Source organism: Cygnus olor, chromosome 1 (genome assembly GCF_009769625.2).
Source record: "Cygnus olor isolate bCygOlo1 chromosome 1, bCygOlo1.pri.v2, whole genome shotgun sequence".
Taxonomy (NCBI): Eukaryota; Metazoa; Chordata; class Aves; order Anseriformes; family Anatidae; genus Cygnus; species Cygnus olor.
The window spans coordinates 177,189,431-177,204,318 of record NC_049169.1 but is presented as its reverse complement, the minus strand read 5'-3'; the positions used below and the strand labels follow the sequence as shown (position 1 = coordinate 177,204,318).

At 36.0% G+C, this 14,888-nt stretch overlaps 1 protein-coding gene across 1 annotated transcript in view; it reads left to right on the top strand.

Annotated features, from left to right (window-relative positions):
* The window catches only part of VWA8 (von Willebrand factor A domain containing 8), a 190,008-nt gene that overhangs the window by 78,376 nt on the left and 96,744 nt on the right, over positions 1–14,888 (top strand). Inside the window, exon 21 of the mRNA XM_040541186.1 lies at positions 8,168–8,244. Within this exon, the coding sequence (XP_040397120.1) occupies positions 8,168–8,244 (77 nt within the window). The remainder of the gene's footprint in view (positions 1–8,167; positions 8,245–14,888) is intronic.

Genomic DNA, 14,888 nt, shown 5'->3' with positions numbered 1-14,888 from the left:
GGACTGCCTTTCTTAATGAAGCCAAGGAGATGTTGGATGCTAACAAATCATTCAGGAGGAGTTCAACCTCACAAATAAACTACTTTATTCATATGTAGTCCTTGATGCCTATGTGGCCCAGGATTTTGCTGCATACATGTATTATGTGAAAATATGGCTTTCTCTAAATGTTTGCTTGCGATGCTTGTTGATTTATTTGGATTGCTGACTGGAATGTGCTTCAGTTCGATATATAAGCAAACAGGTTTCTTTGGGTCCTCAGGAAAGGCAGTGGATGGATAAGAATTTTCAGCTGTTGAATAGTTTTTAATAAAAGGCGATGCCAGCATTTTAAATATGGTTTCTGATATTACATCCAGAAAGTGCCTGAAGTCTGAGTGTGAATGAGGCCATCCATAGTTTCTCAAAGCAACCATAAAGCAGCTTCTTCCTTGGCTGCGAGTAAGCAGCTATTTATTGCTCTCAAAGCAATAGGCAGACAACCACAAGAATCCTGTTTAGTAAAGGTTACTTATTTCCAACGTCGCAATGACTGTTTATGTCATCATTACCATATAGCTCTTACATTATTCCCTGAGCTTCTTGGGATTGAATTATTTTTACCAAGGAAAACTTTCAGGCTATTTTGTTGGGAATTTTTTTTCTGATGGACATTGTACAGATTGTGGATTGGCTACTTTTACAATCTCCTTAAATTTCCTGCGTTTGGCAAATAAGAGATAAATTATGCTAATAAACAAAATTTGTTTATGTGGGAAAACTTTTAAACTAGCAGTGGCAAAACCATTTTTTTTTGTCTTAAAATTTAAAATTTTACATATAACATTTCCCAGAGAAGTGTTACAAAATTCTTGCATTTGGAAGTTGCCTCAAGAGAGGTGTTAGATGACCTTTATTGGTCATAGGTGAAGTCTTGGCAAACATCAGCTGTCTTTGAAGAGACCAAACAAAATATTCATAGTTCTAAGGGATTTCTGGCTTTCTGGGGAGAGAAGGCTCATGGCCTTGTCACTTCTGAACTCTTTTGTAACCCTGAAGTACTGAAACACTTAACCCCATGTTAAACAAAATGGAATTATTTTATTTGACCTCAGTCTTTTGCTGTAATTCATAGTATGAGCTGCTCAGATAGCTGATCTCATAAATTGAACAAGTTCTGCTGTAGCAATGAATCCTGAATATATCTGCTTTCACAGTTACCGTGCAGGAAGCATCTCATAAAAAATTGTGTTCATTTTGTCCTTTAGAGTTACTCTGTTTTTATTCACTGTATACATATGGTATAAGTATAAATATTTTTAAATGAATGAAGCGTGTAAACAGGCCCAGGTGTGCTGCCATACCTTGAGAACTACATGTAATCCCAGGCCACATCTTCATTAATGCTTCATTAACCCTTATCCATTCCATAATGGGTCTTTTAAATAATATGCTCATTTTTTGGATTGTTCAATAGAATCATTTAGGTTGAAACAGACCTCCAAGGTCATCAAGTCTAACTGTTAACCTAGCACTGCCAAGTCTACCACTAGGCCGCCTGTGTCCCTGAGCACCACACCTACACGTCTTCTGCATACCTCCAGGGATGGTGACTCAACCACTTCCCTGGACAGCCTGTGCCAATGCCTCACAGCCCATGTGTAGGCAATATTCTTAGGTGTGTCTAAAGCAGTTTATGCCCCTCTTTTTGACTGTACCCTGAAAGCTTTGGCACAGAGTGTTTTGTCTTGTGCACTTACATTATGTGTTGTAGACCTTGTACCATTTTCAAAGTGTAAAGCGTAGCAAGGAAAAGTAAACATTACTGTACATATTGTATGAAACTGAAGAACTTTCTCTGTCAGTCTTCCTGAAGAATGGACAGAGGAAATGAAATATGCATTGGGACAGGCTCAGTGTTCATCAGCACCATTCCCTATATGTCATCTTCTGCTTGCTCTTCTCTTTCCACAGTTGCCAGTTGCTCTTTGGTTTGTCGTTTTCTTCATCAGCAACCTTTACTATTTTTAAGTATTTGGCGCTGGCTAGTCTCTCCTTGAACAATAATAAGGAAGAGCTTTTTTTTTCCTCTCCTGAATAATTATTATTAAGACATAAGACATGGCACTCCAGCGTCTATTATTCTAGCTTTCATATTGGTTATGTCCATTTTTCAACAAGAAACACCAAGTTGATAATAAGAATAATCAGATATGCTGTAAGTTACTAATTAAATTACTGCTGAATACAGAGAGCATTTAAATCTTGTGCTTCTTCATTTGATGGTGTGGAAATTTGGATTTTGACTTTGTGTTTTTACTGTTGTTCAAAGTTGCTTCCCTCTTTTCTCTCCTGTTTAAGGAAAGCACTTCACAAGTCTAATTAGACAATGTATATGTAAGGGGAAGTGAGAAAAGAATACGAAGTAGAATAAGAATGAAGGATTCTATGAAGGTGCTAAATATTGCTGTATATAATTAGAAAGAAGACCATGACAAAATCTCTGGCAGTGCTTAGTAAAAATGTTAAAGTGAGCCTACAGCAAGTAGACGGTCACAAATATGTTAAAAGAATTTAGAAATGTAATGGCCTTTTGGCGCTTATTCTTCCATCAGGGAGATAAATCAACATGTAATTGCATCCTTTCTTTAAATGAGAGATCAATTTCACTGAACTCATGGACTACCACTAGGAATTTATTTTGTTCTTGAAGAATTTAGTAAGACAAACAATTGAATCTTTCTTAAACATATCTAAAACAATGTGCTAGAATAGAGCTTTTTTTCTGGCATAATATTCTTCTTATATCTTTGTGAAATTGAATTAAATATATAGTGAGAGTGTACTAATATCTGTCACCAGCAAAGCTAGAAATACCAAATGCTTAGCATCTCAGCTCCTCTAGAAATAGTGTAAAGGACTTCGTTTTCCTGCTTCTACTTGTAAAAATGGACAGCTTCCTCTGCAAGGCAAGAATGTACTAACCTAAACCAACTTTTTTTTTTATTATTATCATTATGAGCATAAAGAAGTTGAGCTCTAAATGAGCTAAATTGGGCAAACTATTATGGTATTTTTTTGCCTAAGGAATTCTGTGTTGCAGTTGTGGAAAAATTGGAAAATATTTGTCTCATTTGCTACAGTAGTAACCACATTTGCACATCTGAGAATAAGCGTGCTCATTAAATGTCTGCTTATATTATTGCTTTCTGCCTTTGCGAGCTATATTGAAGGATCAGAACAGAAAAATGAACAATTAATTGGTTTTCTTTGGGAGTTGTCTTCCCATAAATTATTTTTTTTGGTATCTTTCTCTGCACTGAACTTCAAGCTGTCCTGCCTCACTGGAAATGTAAAGATGACATTTTGCCTAGCAATGCACTGTGCCAAATATTGTGCTTAAATTCAGAAAAAAAGCAGGGTATCTACAAGCTTGTCTAGACTTGTAGTCAGGGATGTATCCAAAACAATCAATTTATGACTTCTTGAAAATTAAGTTTATTTGCTATTCTTGTGAAATTTTATTTTTTTTTAATTTTATTTTTTTGCTTGCCTCAGATGATAAATTAATAATAAAATAATGAGAGCCTAAACAACAGAACACTCATGTGCAGTGCACTGTTGTGACCAGTATATAGATGATAGCTAGGGCAATACTTAGATCACTACTGCTTTATTTGTATTTGTTCCAAGCAGGAATTGATAAGCTTAATAATACCAGGAGCATTTCAGAGAGTTGTATAGGGTGCTACTTGTTGTTCTGGTGATACCATTTTTTATTTTTAAATCAGGACTGTAGTTCTGATTTTACATCCTTGGGTGTAAAAATAGCAGCCACTATCAAAATGCATGCGCTCTTGCAAATGTTTCGTTGGCACATACAGGGAAGTTACAGGCATGGAAGATGGTTCAGTGCCAGACTCAATGTTAAAAACCATTCATTAGCAAAAATGTCCTCATTTTCTTCACTTAGGAAAATGAAGAAAACATAAGTTTCTGTCTTAATGATGCTATCAATATAACTCTTTTTATGAAGTCAAAAACTGAGAACTTTGACATGAGGGTTCTGTATATTGTATATTAAACTTTAATAAGAAGTCAAGATTGTCCTTTACCCCTCTTAATACAATTTTAAAATTAATTACAAACATTCTTTTAAGGCCAAAATAAAAATGTGACAAACTGATTTTCCCACTGGTTTTAAAAACTTGTTTCATTCTTCAGTAATGAAATAGGTGCTCTGCTGAAAGTGACTTAAGCTATGTGGGATGACTCTGTGCTGAAATGGAAAAGGTGCGATTGCCGTGCCTCAGCTGAAGGACAGCACAGAAGAGCACAACATGCTAACCTCTTTAACTGCTTCACTATGACCTGAAAATCATTTAAAAGAAAATGAGGAAGCATTTTTTTAGACTTTTTTTTCTAAGAGGCAAACTGTTAATTTCAAAAGCTTGGGCCCAGTTCCCTGGGACCATAATTTTACAGAGTTAAGTTGGATTGTGTGGGGGAGAAATTTGTCCCACTACTGTAATAGCTGTATCCTGAATTGCAAAACACCTCCAGGGACCTGTAAAAACCTTGTTTATGCTTGAAATGGCAGTTACTGCTAGAAGATTAAGTCATTTTATCCTTGGTAACAAGTGTTTACAATGTCAGTTAAGAGAATTTTTAACTAAGGGATTATTTTGCTTTCTAATTACATAGTGTCCTTCTTGTTATTCATTAGTGCAGATATTTACTTCCCATTTTCCGATTTCAGTTGTCTCATATGTCTGACAGAGTAAAAATTGTCTGATACTTGCTTTCTGAAATATTTTTATTCACTTCAGCTGAAACACCAACACAGATGTTATTTTCCCTCTAATTAGCATATGCTTGTATTTCTGATAAATGAAGTAACCGCAATCGTACATCTATAAATAACGCACAAAGTGTTAATGGCAAACTGGTTTGTTCTCTGAGCGTCACGTTAGGCTGCAGAAATCGCAGATGATGTGAGATGACATTCCGAATCCAGGCTGAGTTCAGCTGAGCATTTTAGTGTGCTCACAGGACATGTGTAGTTCCTATTCTTTCTGTTCAAATAGCTGACTACAAGCTATGTGGGTGGCTGTAAGATACAGCTTGATCCTTGGCACTGGGTAAAGATTGAAAAGAGACGAGGACGATTTTGTTGCCATTATGGTGGTTTCTTATTTCTGGGATGCCTGTAACTTATTTCAGAAGTTGGGTTTTTTTTTTCTGAAATAGGTTAGCATTTTCCACGTTTCGTGTTCATCTGAAGAAAGCTACCAGACATATTCTTGATGCCATGAGGATCCAGTGAGTTCAGAATAAAATTTTCTTGGCCTTACGTTAATAAGTATTACTAAAGGAAGGAACTTGTCTGAGCTCTTTTTTGCAGTTTTTTAGTGGTATAAAAGACCCCTCTAAATGGCTGTGGTCTCTCCTCCTTACTTTCTAATATATCATGCCTTCTCAATGCAGTAACAGAGACAAAGAGAAGTGGAAACTTGTCATGAAGTAAGAATGTGGAGGAACAGAATCAAAGGGCTTTGACTTGAACTTTACTCCAGCTACTGTTGCCAACCAAGAATTTTCTGTGGTATACCACAACCTCTATGAAGGCACATAATGTACTCTCTGAAGCAGTTCAGTCTAGAAATTGGGCAATGTTAATGTGTTTATAATAGCTAAAATCTGGTGGGAATGCCTTTTGGCCTTTGGATACTGCATGCACGTTTTAAAAATGTACCACATTCTGAAATCAAGTTAGCCTTAAAATGAAATAAAAGCAGGTGTGCAGGGAATCTGGAGAGATGTACAAACACAAGAAAAGGGTGAGGTGTGGTGATGGCACAACTCCCATCAGCTTCACTGTGTTACTTGGGTAATAGTGCTGTCTGCCTTCCTCCATGGTGGTCTTCCACCATGCTGGTGTCTTTCAAGCATCTTTTCAAAGGCAAGGTGCATTCTTGCCACTACTGTTGGTGATAACAGCCTGGACAGAAATACACAAAACCAGCCATTCAGCCCTTTATCTGTTGTAAAAGGAGAGAGAGAGGGGAAAAAATGTGTTATTTTGTAGCTGGGAAAATACTCTTTACAAACATTATTTTAAGAATCTACCATAAATGTACAGTAACCATTTGTTTGATATTAACTCTGTTTTACGTTGATTGAGATATTTCTTCAGCTTTGTACTTGCTGTAGCTGGCTAGAGTTTCCCTCTGCAGGGAAAAGAATGTGCAGACCACTAGGGATTCGTACAGAAAACTCCATGTGGGCATCCGCCCAGGTTTTTTTTTAGCTCTCCTAGGAAAAGAAAAGGAAGCTGCTTTCAGCATGGATATTTGTGCTGGACATTCGAAGTATTCCCATTTTTTCACCCATTTATGATTTTAAGAATCTGACTGCAAGTAGTAGCAAACAAATGGGAATAAAATTGTGCATGTGTGCTACTAGAGGATTCTTGTCCTGTTTCTGGTTTCTTTCATTGCTTCTGATCTAGTTCCTGAAGTTGCATGTTTTCCCCCAAATGGGTATCTTCTGAATTTCTAGAAAAATTGTTGTCACAACATCATCCCCTGTATCAAAGCAGTGGAGAATGCAGTGGAGAATTCCAGTGACAGTTTTCAGAACTGTCAAATGATAGATATTAAATGTGTTGTAGCTTCTTATTACAACTGGGTGTAAAACCATAGGTTCTTCTGAAGGACCAGATGGAGGAAGGGTCGTGAGAAGGCGTGTGGCAGAACGCTAACTTGAGTTAGCTTTCCCGTGTTCAAGTTGACTCTACAGTAGGATCTAGGTAGTTCTATTTTTGTCATCTCTGCTGTATTTTTTTTTTCCTCTGCTCTTATGGTGAGAACTTTCCTTCCATGATTTCAACTTCCACACATATGTGTGTGATTCTCCATTCTCATGAATGTAGTCATATGAGAAACTGTGGTCCCCTTCTGAGAAGCTTAAACAGTTTGCAATTCTGCAGCTGTCAATTACCATCTTTCAGCTAGAACTTAGTCATAAATGTCATAACTTGCAGTTATGAATGCTCCTATTCTGTTTCAATGCCAAGTGAAACAGATTAGCTGGTCTCAAGTTGGTTTAATCTAATCTCTTTAATCTGTCTGTGGGTTATATTCATCTGCTTTGCTTTACACTGGTATGGACTAATGATGCATTCATGCAGTCAGAGTGTGAATCTCAGTAGAGGGATGGTATCTTCTCAATCTGCTTTTGGCTGGGTTACAATCGAACTTTTCTTTCTACTCATCTATCTTTTTCCTTTTTTCCCTTGGCAATCTGCACTTTCTTGCAGGAGGGATAAAGAATTTTTGAAGTGAAACTCCTTACTGCAGTTTTGTACACGTCAAGGGACGTATGACCTGGATTCCCTTAGGCTGAGACTGAACTAGAACATGTTCTCCAGCGGCACACCTAATGCCTTCCATCTGTTAATTCCGTCCTTGTAACCAGGCGAGGCATGGGCTTAAGTACCAGCTCCTGAAACAGTTGTACAGGACACGGTGGGGTATTAGCAACAAACATCTGGTTCACTCCAGAAACTCACCGTCGTTGTTCTGCACAGCTTGCTAATGCAGACATACTGCAGTAGGAGTGTCATCTCCAACCCAGTTCTGATTCTGATAGCATTTTTTGCTAACTTCCAGTGAAATGAGATTAACAGATATTATCAAGGTAATGTCTAACTCGTCATGACAGCTACAGGATGTTTCCTATGACCATCAAAAAGTATCTTTTCAACTTGAGTGCAAGCCAACTTCCCAGCATTCAGAGCCTTGCGATACCTTTGTGAAATGAAAGGGTTGTAAACAAACAGAGGTAGTTAAAGGGATGAATAAGCACGAGTGATAACTCTAGAGACACAGTCCTATTTCTGATTTCTCCTAGTAAAACAGATAAGGGTTTTGTAAATACATACATATGTAAAATAAAATAAAATTGCATTCAGAGTTCTTTGATGTGAACTGAAATTGTGTTTGCCTGTAAAGAAGTCTGGAGAATCTTTGAACAGTTTTGGAAAGTTACCTTTTTCTTTTTTGTAGCTGTTGAATATATCTTTATAACTTAATAACTCTTTTTTATACCTTTAATAACTCTTAAATCAACTTATATCACTCTTAAATGTGTAATTATGTTTTCATATTATATTTATTTGCTACAGGGTGTTGGGAAAAACAAGATTGTTGACAGATTCCTTCACCTTCTAAACAGGCCCAGAGAGTATTTACAGCTGCATAGGTAAGACTGAGTTACATTTCCATCTTTGTGTTTTGTAGTCTGATTTTCCATGTTTTAAAACTTGTGTTTCTGAAGTTTAATTTGGTCTTGTTGTTTGAACAAATTCCCTATTATCTTAGGCGGCACACAAATAGACCATAGAAATGTATCTTTTTCATAGGCAGAGGCATTAAGCTGACAGGTGGAGGAGGGGTTACAAAAAGCTAGTGGAATCACTGTACTTAACATAATAGAAAGCAAAACAGAGCTTACTGATGTCAAACCATGCTCAAGAAGAGAGTAATATTATGCTGTCATTTCTGGGGAGATTTCCCAAAGCATGTGTGAGGGGAAAATTTTCAAAGGCACTTGTTTGAATATATCATTGATTAGATAAGAAATACTCTAAATAATAAAAGTTCTTTGTTTCCTTCCTTTGGCATTGCTGCTTAGCATATTTATTTCTCTAATATCCATAAACACGTTGAGATTAGAAAATTATTTTTTTTTTCATATGCAAGCTAACAGAAGGACTTCAATACAATAAACCAATTGAAAACAATTCAAAAGCTGAAATAAACAACAGGTAATGGTGTGGAGTGCTTTTAATACTGATTTATCTGTCTGCTATTTATGACATGAACTGCGTGTGGATCAGTAAATTGAAACAAAGACTGAATCGGTATAGAAGAATCATCTTCAGTTGAACTGCATCCTTTCTCAGCTTCATTCCTAATCTTTACCTCCCCCCCTTGAACTTCCTAGCTTCATCACCCTGTCTCTTTCTATAATCACTGTTTTTTTAAATAGTGCTAATAAAAACGTACGTCTTTGGTATTTTGCCCTGTAACAGCACAGTCCTTTTAACACTTTCTCTCTCACTTTCTCCCCAGCTTTTTGTCTTCAAATGTCTTGTCCTCGTCTTCCCGATACTTGGATAGCTCTATCTCATCACTTTCCTTCTGCTGTTTTCTTAGATACTTCTTCTCCTAAACTTCCATCACTTCTTTCCTAAATAGTGCTCTTCTGACCTGTTACTTTTCAGCTTTGCATTAACTTTCCTGTCATCTTCTCTGCTTGAAGCAGCCACCTGCTCCTTCTGGATAAAACATGTTATAATTTTTTGTAAATCCCATTTATTTCACAAAATGCTACAGTATTCCTCTTCGCTCAGTGTATGTGCCTTTTGAAAAATTGTTCTGCTGTTGGGTGTGGTTAAGCAGAACAGTATATGTTAATATAAATTCAGATAGCTCAGGGCAGGGAGTGTTGCATAAATATACAGTTTGGGGTGATGATGGAACCACAGAATATGTTAGTTACAATACGCTACTTGATACATCGCCAGGAAAAAAAAAGTGCCCTTTTTTTGTCTAGTCAAGACAAATTTCTGTCAAGTTCTGTTTCTGGTTACAGTGTTATAGGGATAGGTAGCAAATGATGAGCAGTCCTATGTGGTTCTACAAAAATAATTCCTGAATATAGAAAAACAGAAGTTTCCATTTCCTGCATGGCATTCTGAAATACCTTGTGAAGAACTCAGTCTGTATAGTACTTGTGTAGACTTTATAGGACCTTTAAACAAGCTTTACAAACAAATCTTTAAACAAGATAATCCTGATATCCCTAAATATTGTCAGTATACACTTTTGGATTACAAAACAAAATTAGAGAAAGTTTACCCCTCAAAAAATTGAACACTAAGCTTTTAGATGTTTTTTGGGGGGAAATACAGTCAGTAGCTTATAGCATAGACACGTTTCACTAGAAAATAATCTAGTGTGCGCACTTCATGTTCCATGGGGGGGTTACTTTGATGAAATAGTATAAGGAGTTCTGGTGATCTAAACAGCATGTATATTCAAAAAAATTTAATCAGGGAATATTTTTCTTAGAGCTGATAGAAGGAATAAGTTTAAAATCTCAAAAATTATGTCTTGTATTTAAAGATGATGAGAGGAGAAAGACAGAAAAGAGAGTGCTTTTCTTCAAACATCTTTTCTGACATCTGTATTTACGTCTTCTGTCACTGATTCACATGGAAGGGTCAGCTTGACCTCAAGAATTAGATTGCTTATGGAGGTTATAAATCCTTCTTCTTAACTTTGCTTGCCTCATTGAGAGGTTTTATTTTCTTGGGTGCAATTTATGTATACAGCGCCTATTGCCATATTGATAAACATGCTTTGGAACCACTCTGATAGCAGCGCTAAGAACAGGAGTTGGAACTCAGCACTTCTGTTTCCAACCAATTTGGGGGAAAAAATGCCACAAGACTTTGCTTAACTTAGTTAAGTTTTGTAAATCATTTTGGGACCATGAAACTGAAAACCTTTACTGAAAGGAAGCTATGATTAAATTTAATAAAGAAAAAATTTAAGAAAAATGTTTGCTTATAAATTATTCAAAGAGTTGGCTGCCTTCACTTACGTACTTCTTCATATTAGGAGTTGATCAGGAATGCATCTGTTTGGAGTTCAGTCCTACTGTCAAGCTACTTTTTAAAATTTCAATGACAATGATTTCTCTTCCTTGCAGTTACTATTTTTGTGTAGTGTGGTATTATATAACTACAGTATTCACTCTTTTGTTTCCAAAAAAAAAAATTAGTTAACCAGCAGTGGTTGTTCCATGTGGCGAGTCCATTTGCATTGTCCTTAGCTGACACCCAAATGTGCCAGTATCAAAAAGTAGTTAGAACTGAGGTAATTAAGAAGCAGCTTCAGACTTCATTGTTTTCAGAACAAGAAAAATAAGAACATTTTTTGTAATGAGATTAAGTTTGATAACTTCTAGAACATTTATTTATTGTTTTGATATAAGTGTAAATAACTAGCAGAAATTTTTCTGAGATGTTTGCTGGCTTCATGCTATCTCGGCCATTGATCAGCCATAGGAAATGCAAAAACTGCAGCTCACCATCTCCATCTCTGCAGAGTGTCTGCCACAGGCATTCCCCTAAGAAACTTAAAACTTTAAGAAAATGAAAACTATCGGTCCTTTCTATTGCTACGGGAACTTGGTTACTGTCAACTAGGGGGAAAACTAGATGCCCCCCCGATCTACTACAGAGATGGCCACTGAAGTCATAGTAAGTAAAACTGGTCAACCTCAACGCTGATGTCTTCAGTATGTAGATGAGCAGTCATTTAGTTGGGTAAGAACATTGTGGTCGCTTACAGAAATAGAAGCTTTTCATGAGCAGGCTGCAGTGTAATCTACATCAATAATTTATTGATGGGTTATGAATGGATTTCCTGCTACTCAGAGCCTCAGAAGACACGCAAAAGACACAAAACAAGTAGTTCTTGTTCAAGCTTTCTCGTTCTGCATATCAAATATATATATATATATTCTTGTGAAATGTGAAGCAGTTTATTGCTCAGAAAGAAAATAGGAATCTTTTCAAAGTCATGTGACAAAAAGGGAGTGATTTTTGGTGCATGGGAGCTGTTCTTTATAATGTCAAAAAAGCTGAAGCTGCTTTTAAGTATGGTTTGATACCTTTTTATGAAACTAGAGGCTATATGAAGTTTTCTTCTTCTTTAGCTTTGAAATAAATCTGTTTGAAAATGTTGTGCTTGCTTCAGGGTTTATGCCCTTAAATTAGCCCTATTAAGTCTTAGTTCTCTATGTGATATCCTTTCTTACAAATTCAGGTAACTTGTTTTCCACTTTTCTAGACATTAATGTATACCTAGGCTAAAGCGGTTTGCCTTTGTTTTAAATTTGATGTCTTACTACTGTCATTAGAATACTGACTGCTATAAGAATTCTATTTGATATCTGATAATCTTGCTATTATTTTAGAAGATACCGCACTACCTTATTCTGGTTTTCCCAATGTTACGTTTCATTTCAAAGAACTTAACCATCAAAGTTACTGTGTGCTTTAGTGACTGATGATTTGAAAGTGTGGTACAGGGTTCATTTTAAACATCTACTACATTTTGTGTTGTGCCTTTTTTAGTTCTCTAATAAATTACAGTAATCTGATGATCTTTTCTTCCAAAAATTAACTGAGTTTACATATGTTATCCTTTTCAAAATAAATGTAATTTTGCTGTGATCTTTAACAATCAAATTAATGGAGAGGTTTGGGATAGGAAAATGAGCTTATAGTGTCCCTACAAGCAATACTTACTACAAACTGTGCATTAATCTTTTGATGTTAATTTTCTTTCCCTCTTTTTCAGCACACATAATCAGTATAAAATCTAATTACCTGTTTCCCCTATTGAGATCATTTAAAACTACCCTTTCAGCTTTATTGACTTCGTTTTTTTAAATTCAAATTAAAAAAAAAATAAAAGTTGTTTCAAGAAGTAATAACTTAGTTCACCCAAGACATAGATGAGCACCTAATACTGTAGAGCTACGGTGCACTTGTTCCCAGAATTACATTTGGTCCTCTTCTCTTGAAAGAGTATAGGACTATGTAAGAAATTTAAATGTTGATATAACTGTGCAGGTCTTTTTTTTTTCTTTTTTTTTTTTTTTTAAGTGAACAACCACAGAGAAGCTATCTCTGTAGACAACTTTTGTTGAAGCAAGTGCTCTTAAGCTGCAGTGGTTTGTTAGAAGAATCCATTGAACACAGTGAAGACATACATGTGTGTGTATTTATATGGTGACAGACACACAAAAAAAAGGCTGGGTAATCATTACTTACGACTAGAGTCCTGAATCTGTATGTGTAGATCATTTTCTTTTAACGTTGGACAAAGTAACCTTACAGTGCATCCTTTATTATTTATGCAGCTCAGGTTTGGAAACACATAATAACAAGGCATGTTGTTGCAAAGATTTATGCTGTGAAGCATTGAATGTGCTGGCTAGCATTTAATAGGTGTCTTTGTGGGGTTTTTTTGTTTGTTTTTATTTTGGGGGGGGGGGGGTTGTTTTGTTTTTTACTTCTTTGGTTGTTGATGGCTTTTTGCCTTAATACATTTTCCATCACTTCAGTGTTGCAATGCCAAGCTTACAAAAAAGTTCATGCAAGCCATTGGTCTTTTTTTTTTTCAAATGTTAGCTTTTCATAAGCTTTCTGACTAGCTCTGCTATTGTCAGATTACAGGTGTTAAGAGAATTACTTCATTTATCTTTTTGTAGGAATTGAATTCAGCTTGAATATCCTGCTGTGTGACTGCTATGGAGAAATAACTTAGGTTACAAAACCAGGTTGTTTCATTTTCTTCTATAGGTGAAGTAACATTCTCTAGCTTTTCTAGCTAGTATACTCTGTGAAAGGTATTATACACAATAAGGGGAGCTGTAGGGTGTCGTGTTTCTTCTTTTGTGGATTTTGCAATTAGGGTGAGTGACTTTATGTTGTTATACCACATTATGTGCAAATGTTGCGTCTTGTTTTAAAAGATGGATTTTGTAACTTGATTTAAGTATATAACCTGAATTAAACATGTAATTCCCTTTGGCCTTTGTTCTGCCACCCACAGTTATACTGAGTAATAAGTACTTTTATACTCCAAACAATTCTTTTGGTTTTAAACAAATATATGTCCTGCTGAGTGGTTATAATGGTCTAGCAGAAAAAAAAATTAGGGATGTAATTATCCATACACACAGAGAAAGGTAAAAAGGCTTTACAATATCATCTTAACAAAGGAAAGAGAAAGCTGGTTGGCTTTTCAGGGATTTCAGAATTTCCTGAACTTAGTTGTCATGTCATGCAATGATATTCTGTGTGGTATGTTAGCAAAAGAAATTGATTTGTACATGTCAAAGTCATTGAGATTGCTTGCTCTTCATCGTGGTAATCCGTGAGTAGATTAGCTAAGCAATTAACTTCAGATGGCTCTTGGCCTAATTATTTTTTGAATACTCGTAACATTAGGTCACATCATCTGGATGTATTCATGTCTGTTTAAAATGTAATTGAGAAGATAGATATGTATACCTATATAGGTAGATAATTAGATGGATATATACATCTCACAGACACGAAGAGCATCAATTATTAGAACATGTATTCTGGTTCTCTGATTCTTCATTTCAACTGAACACCTTAAAGTTTCTCTTGGAGAATAAGAGGTAGGCCACTGCTCAATCTTATTTATCTAAATTTGTTACAATGAGCGCCAGCCCTAAAAACACAAGGTTACCATTCAGAGATACTCTCTTACTCTTTTGGCCTCAGTAAGTGGATAAAAAAGCCAGGGTAGGCTTCTTCAGCACTTGTCAAAACGGAGTGAATTCCAGTGAATACAGATGTTGGTAATGTTAGCTGAGGTTCTAATAACATGACCCATATGTGGGCAGAAGCCTTCTTGGGAACTTACATTTTAAAATAAAGAAGTGCAATACATTTTCCTTTTCTTAAGTTGGGCAGCAAAGCATAGGTTATAGAATGGATCAAATCCTATTTTAGTATTTACACTTCAATGTTCTGGGGGGGCAAGTGTCAACACATACAATGAATATTTGCCAATTTGTTGTATGGACACCACTAGCATTCTTAATGAAGAATTTCATGCTTTGATTTCATTTCTCTAAAGAATGATCTTTCAGCCAGGTAGTCCTAAAGATAAACTAGAACAAATCTCAGGGAAAGAGGAACATTGTTCTCCACTGTTCCTTAATTTTTCCTTTTAACTAGTTTCAACTTCTCTTTCTCACCACATAACATCCAGAATGCTTGGAAATTT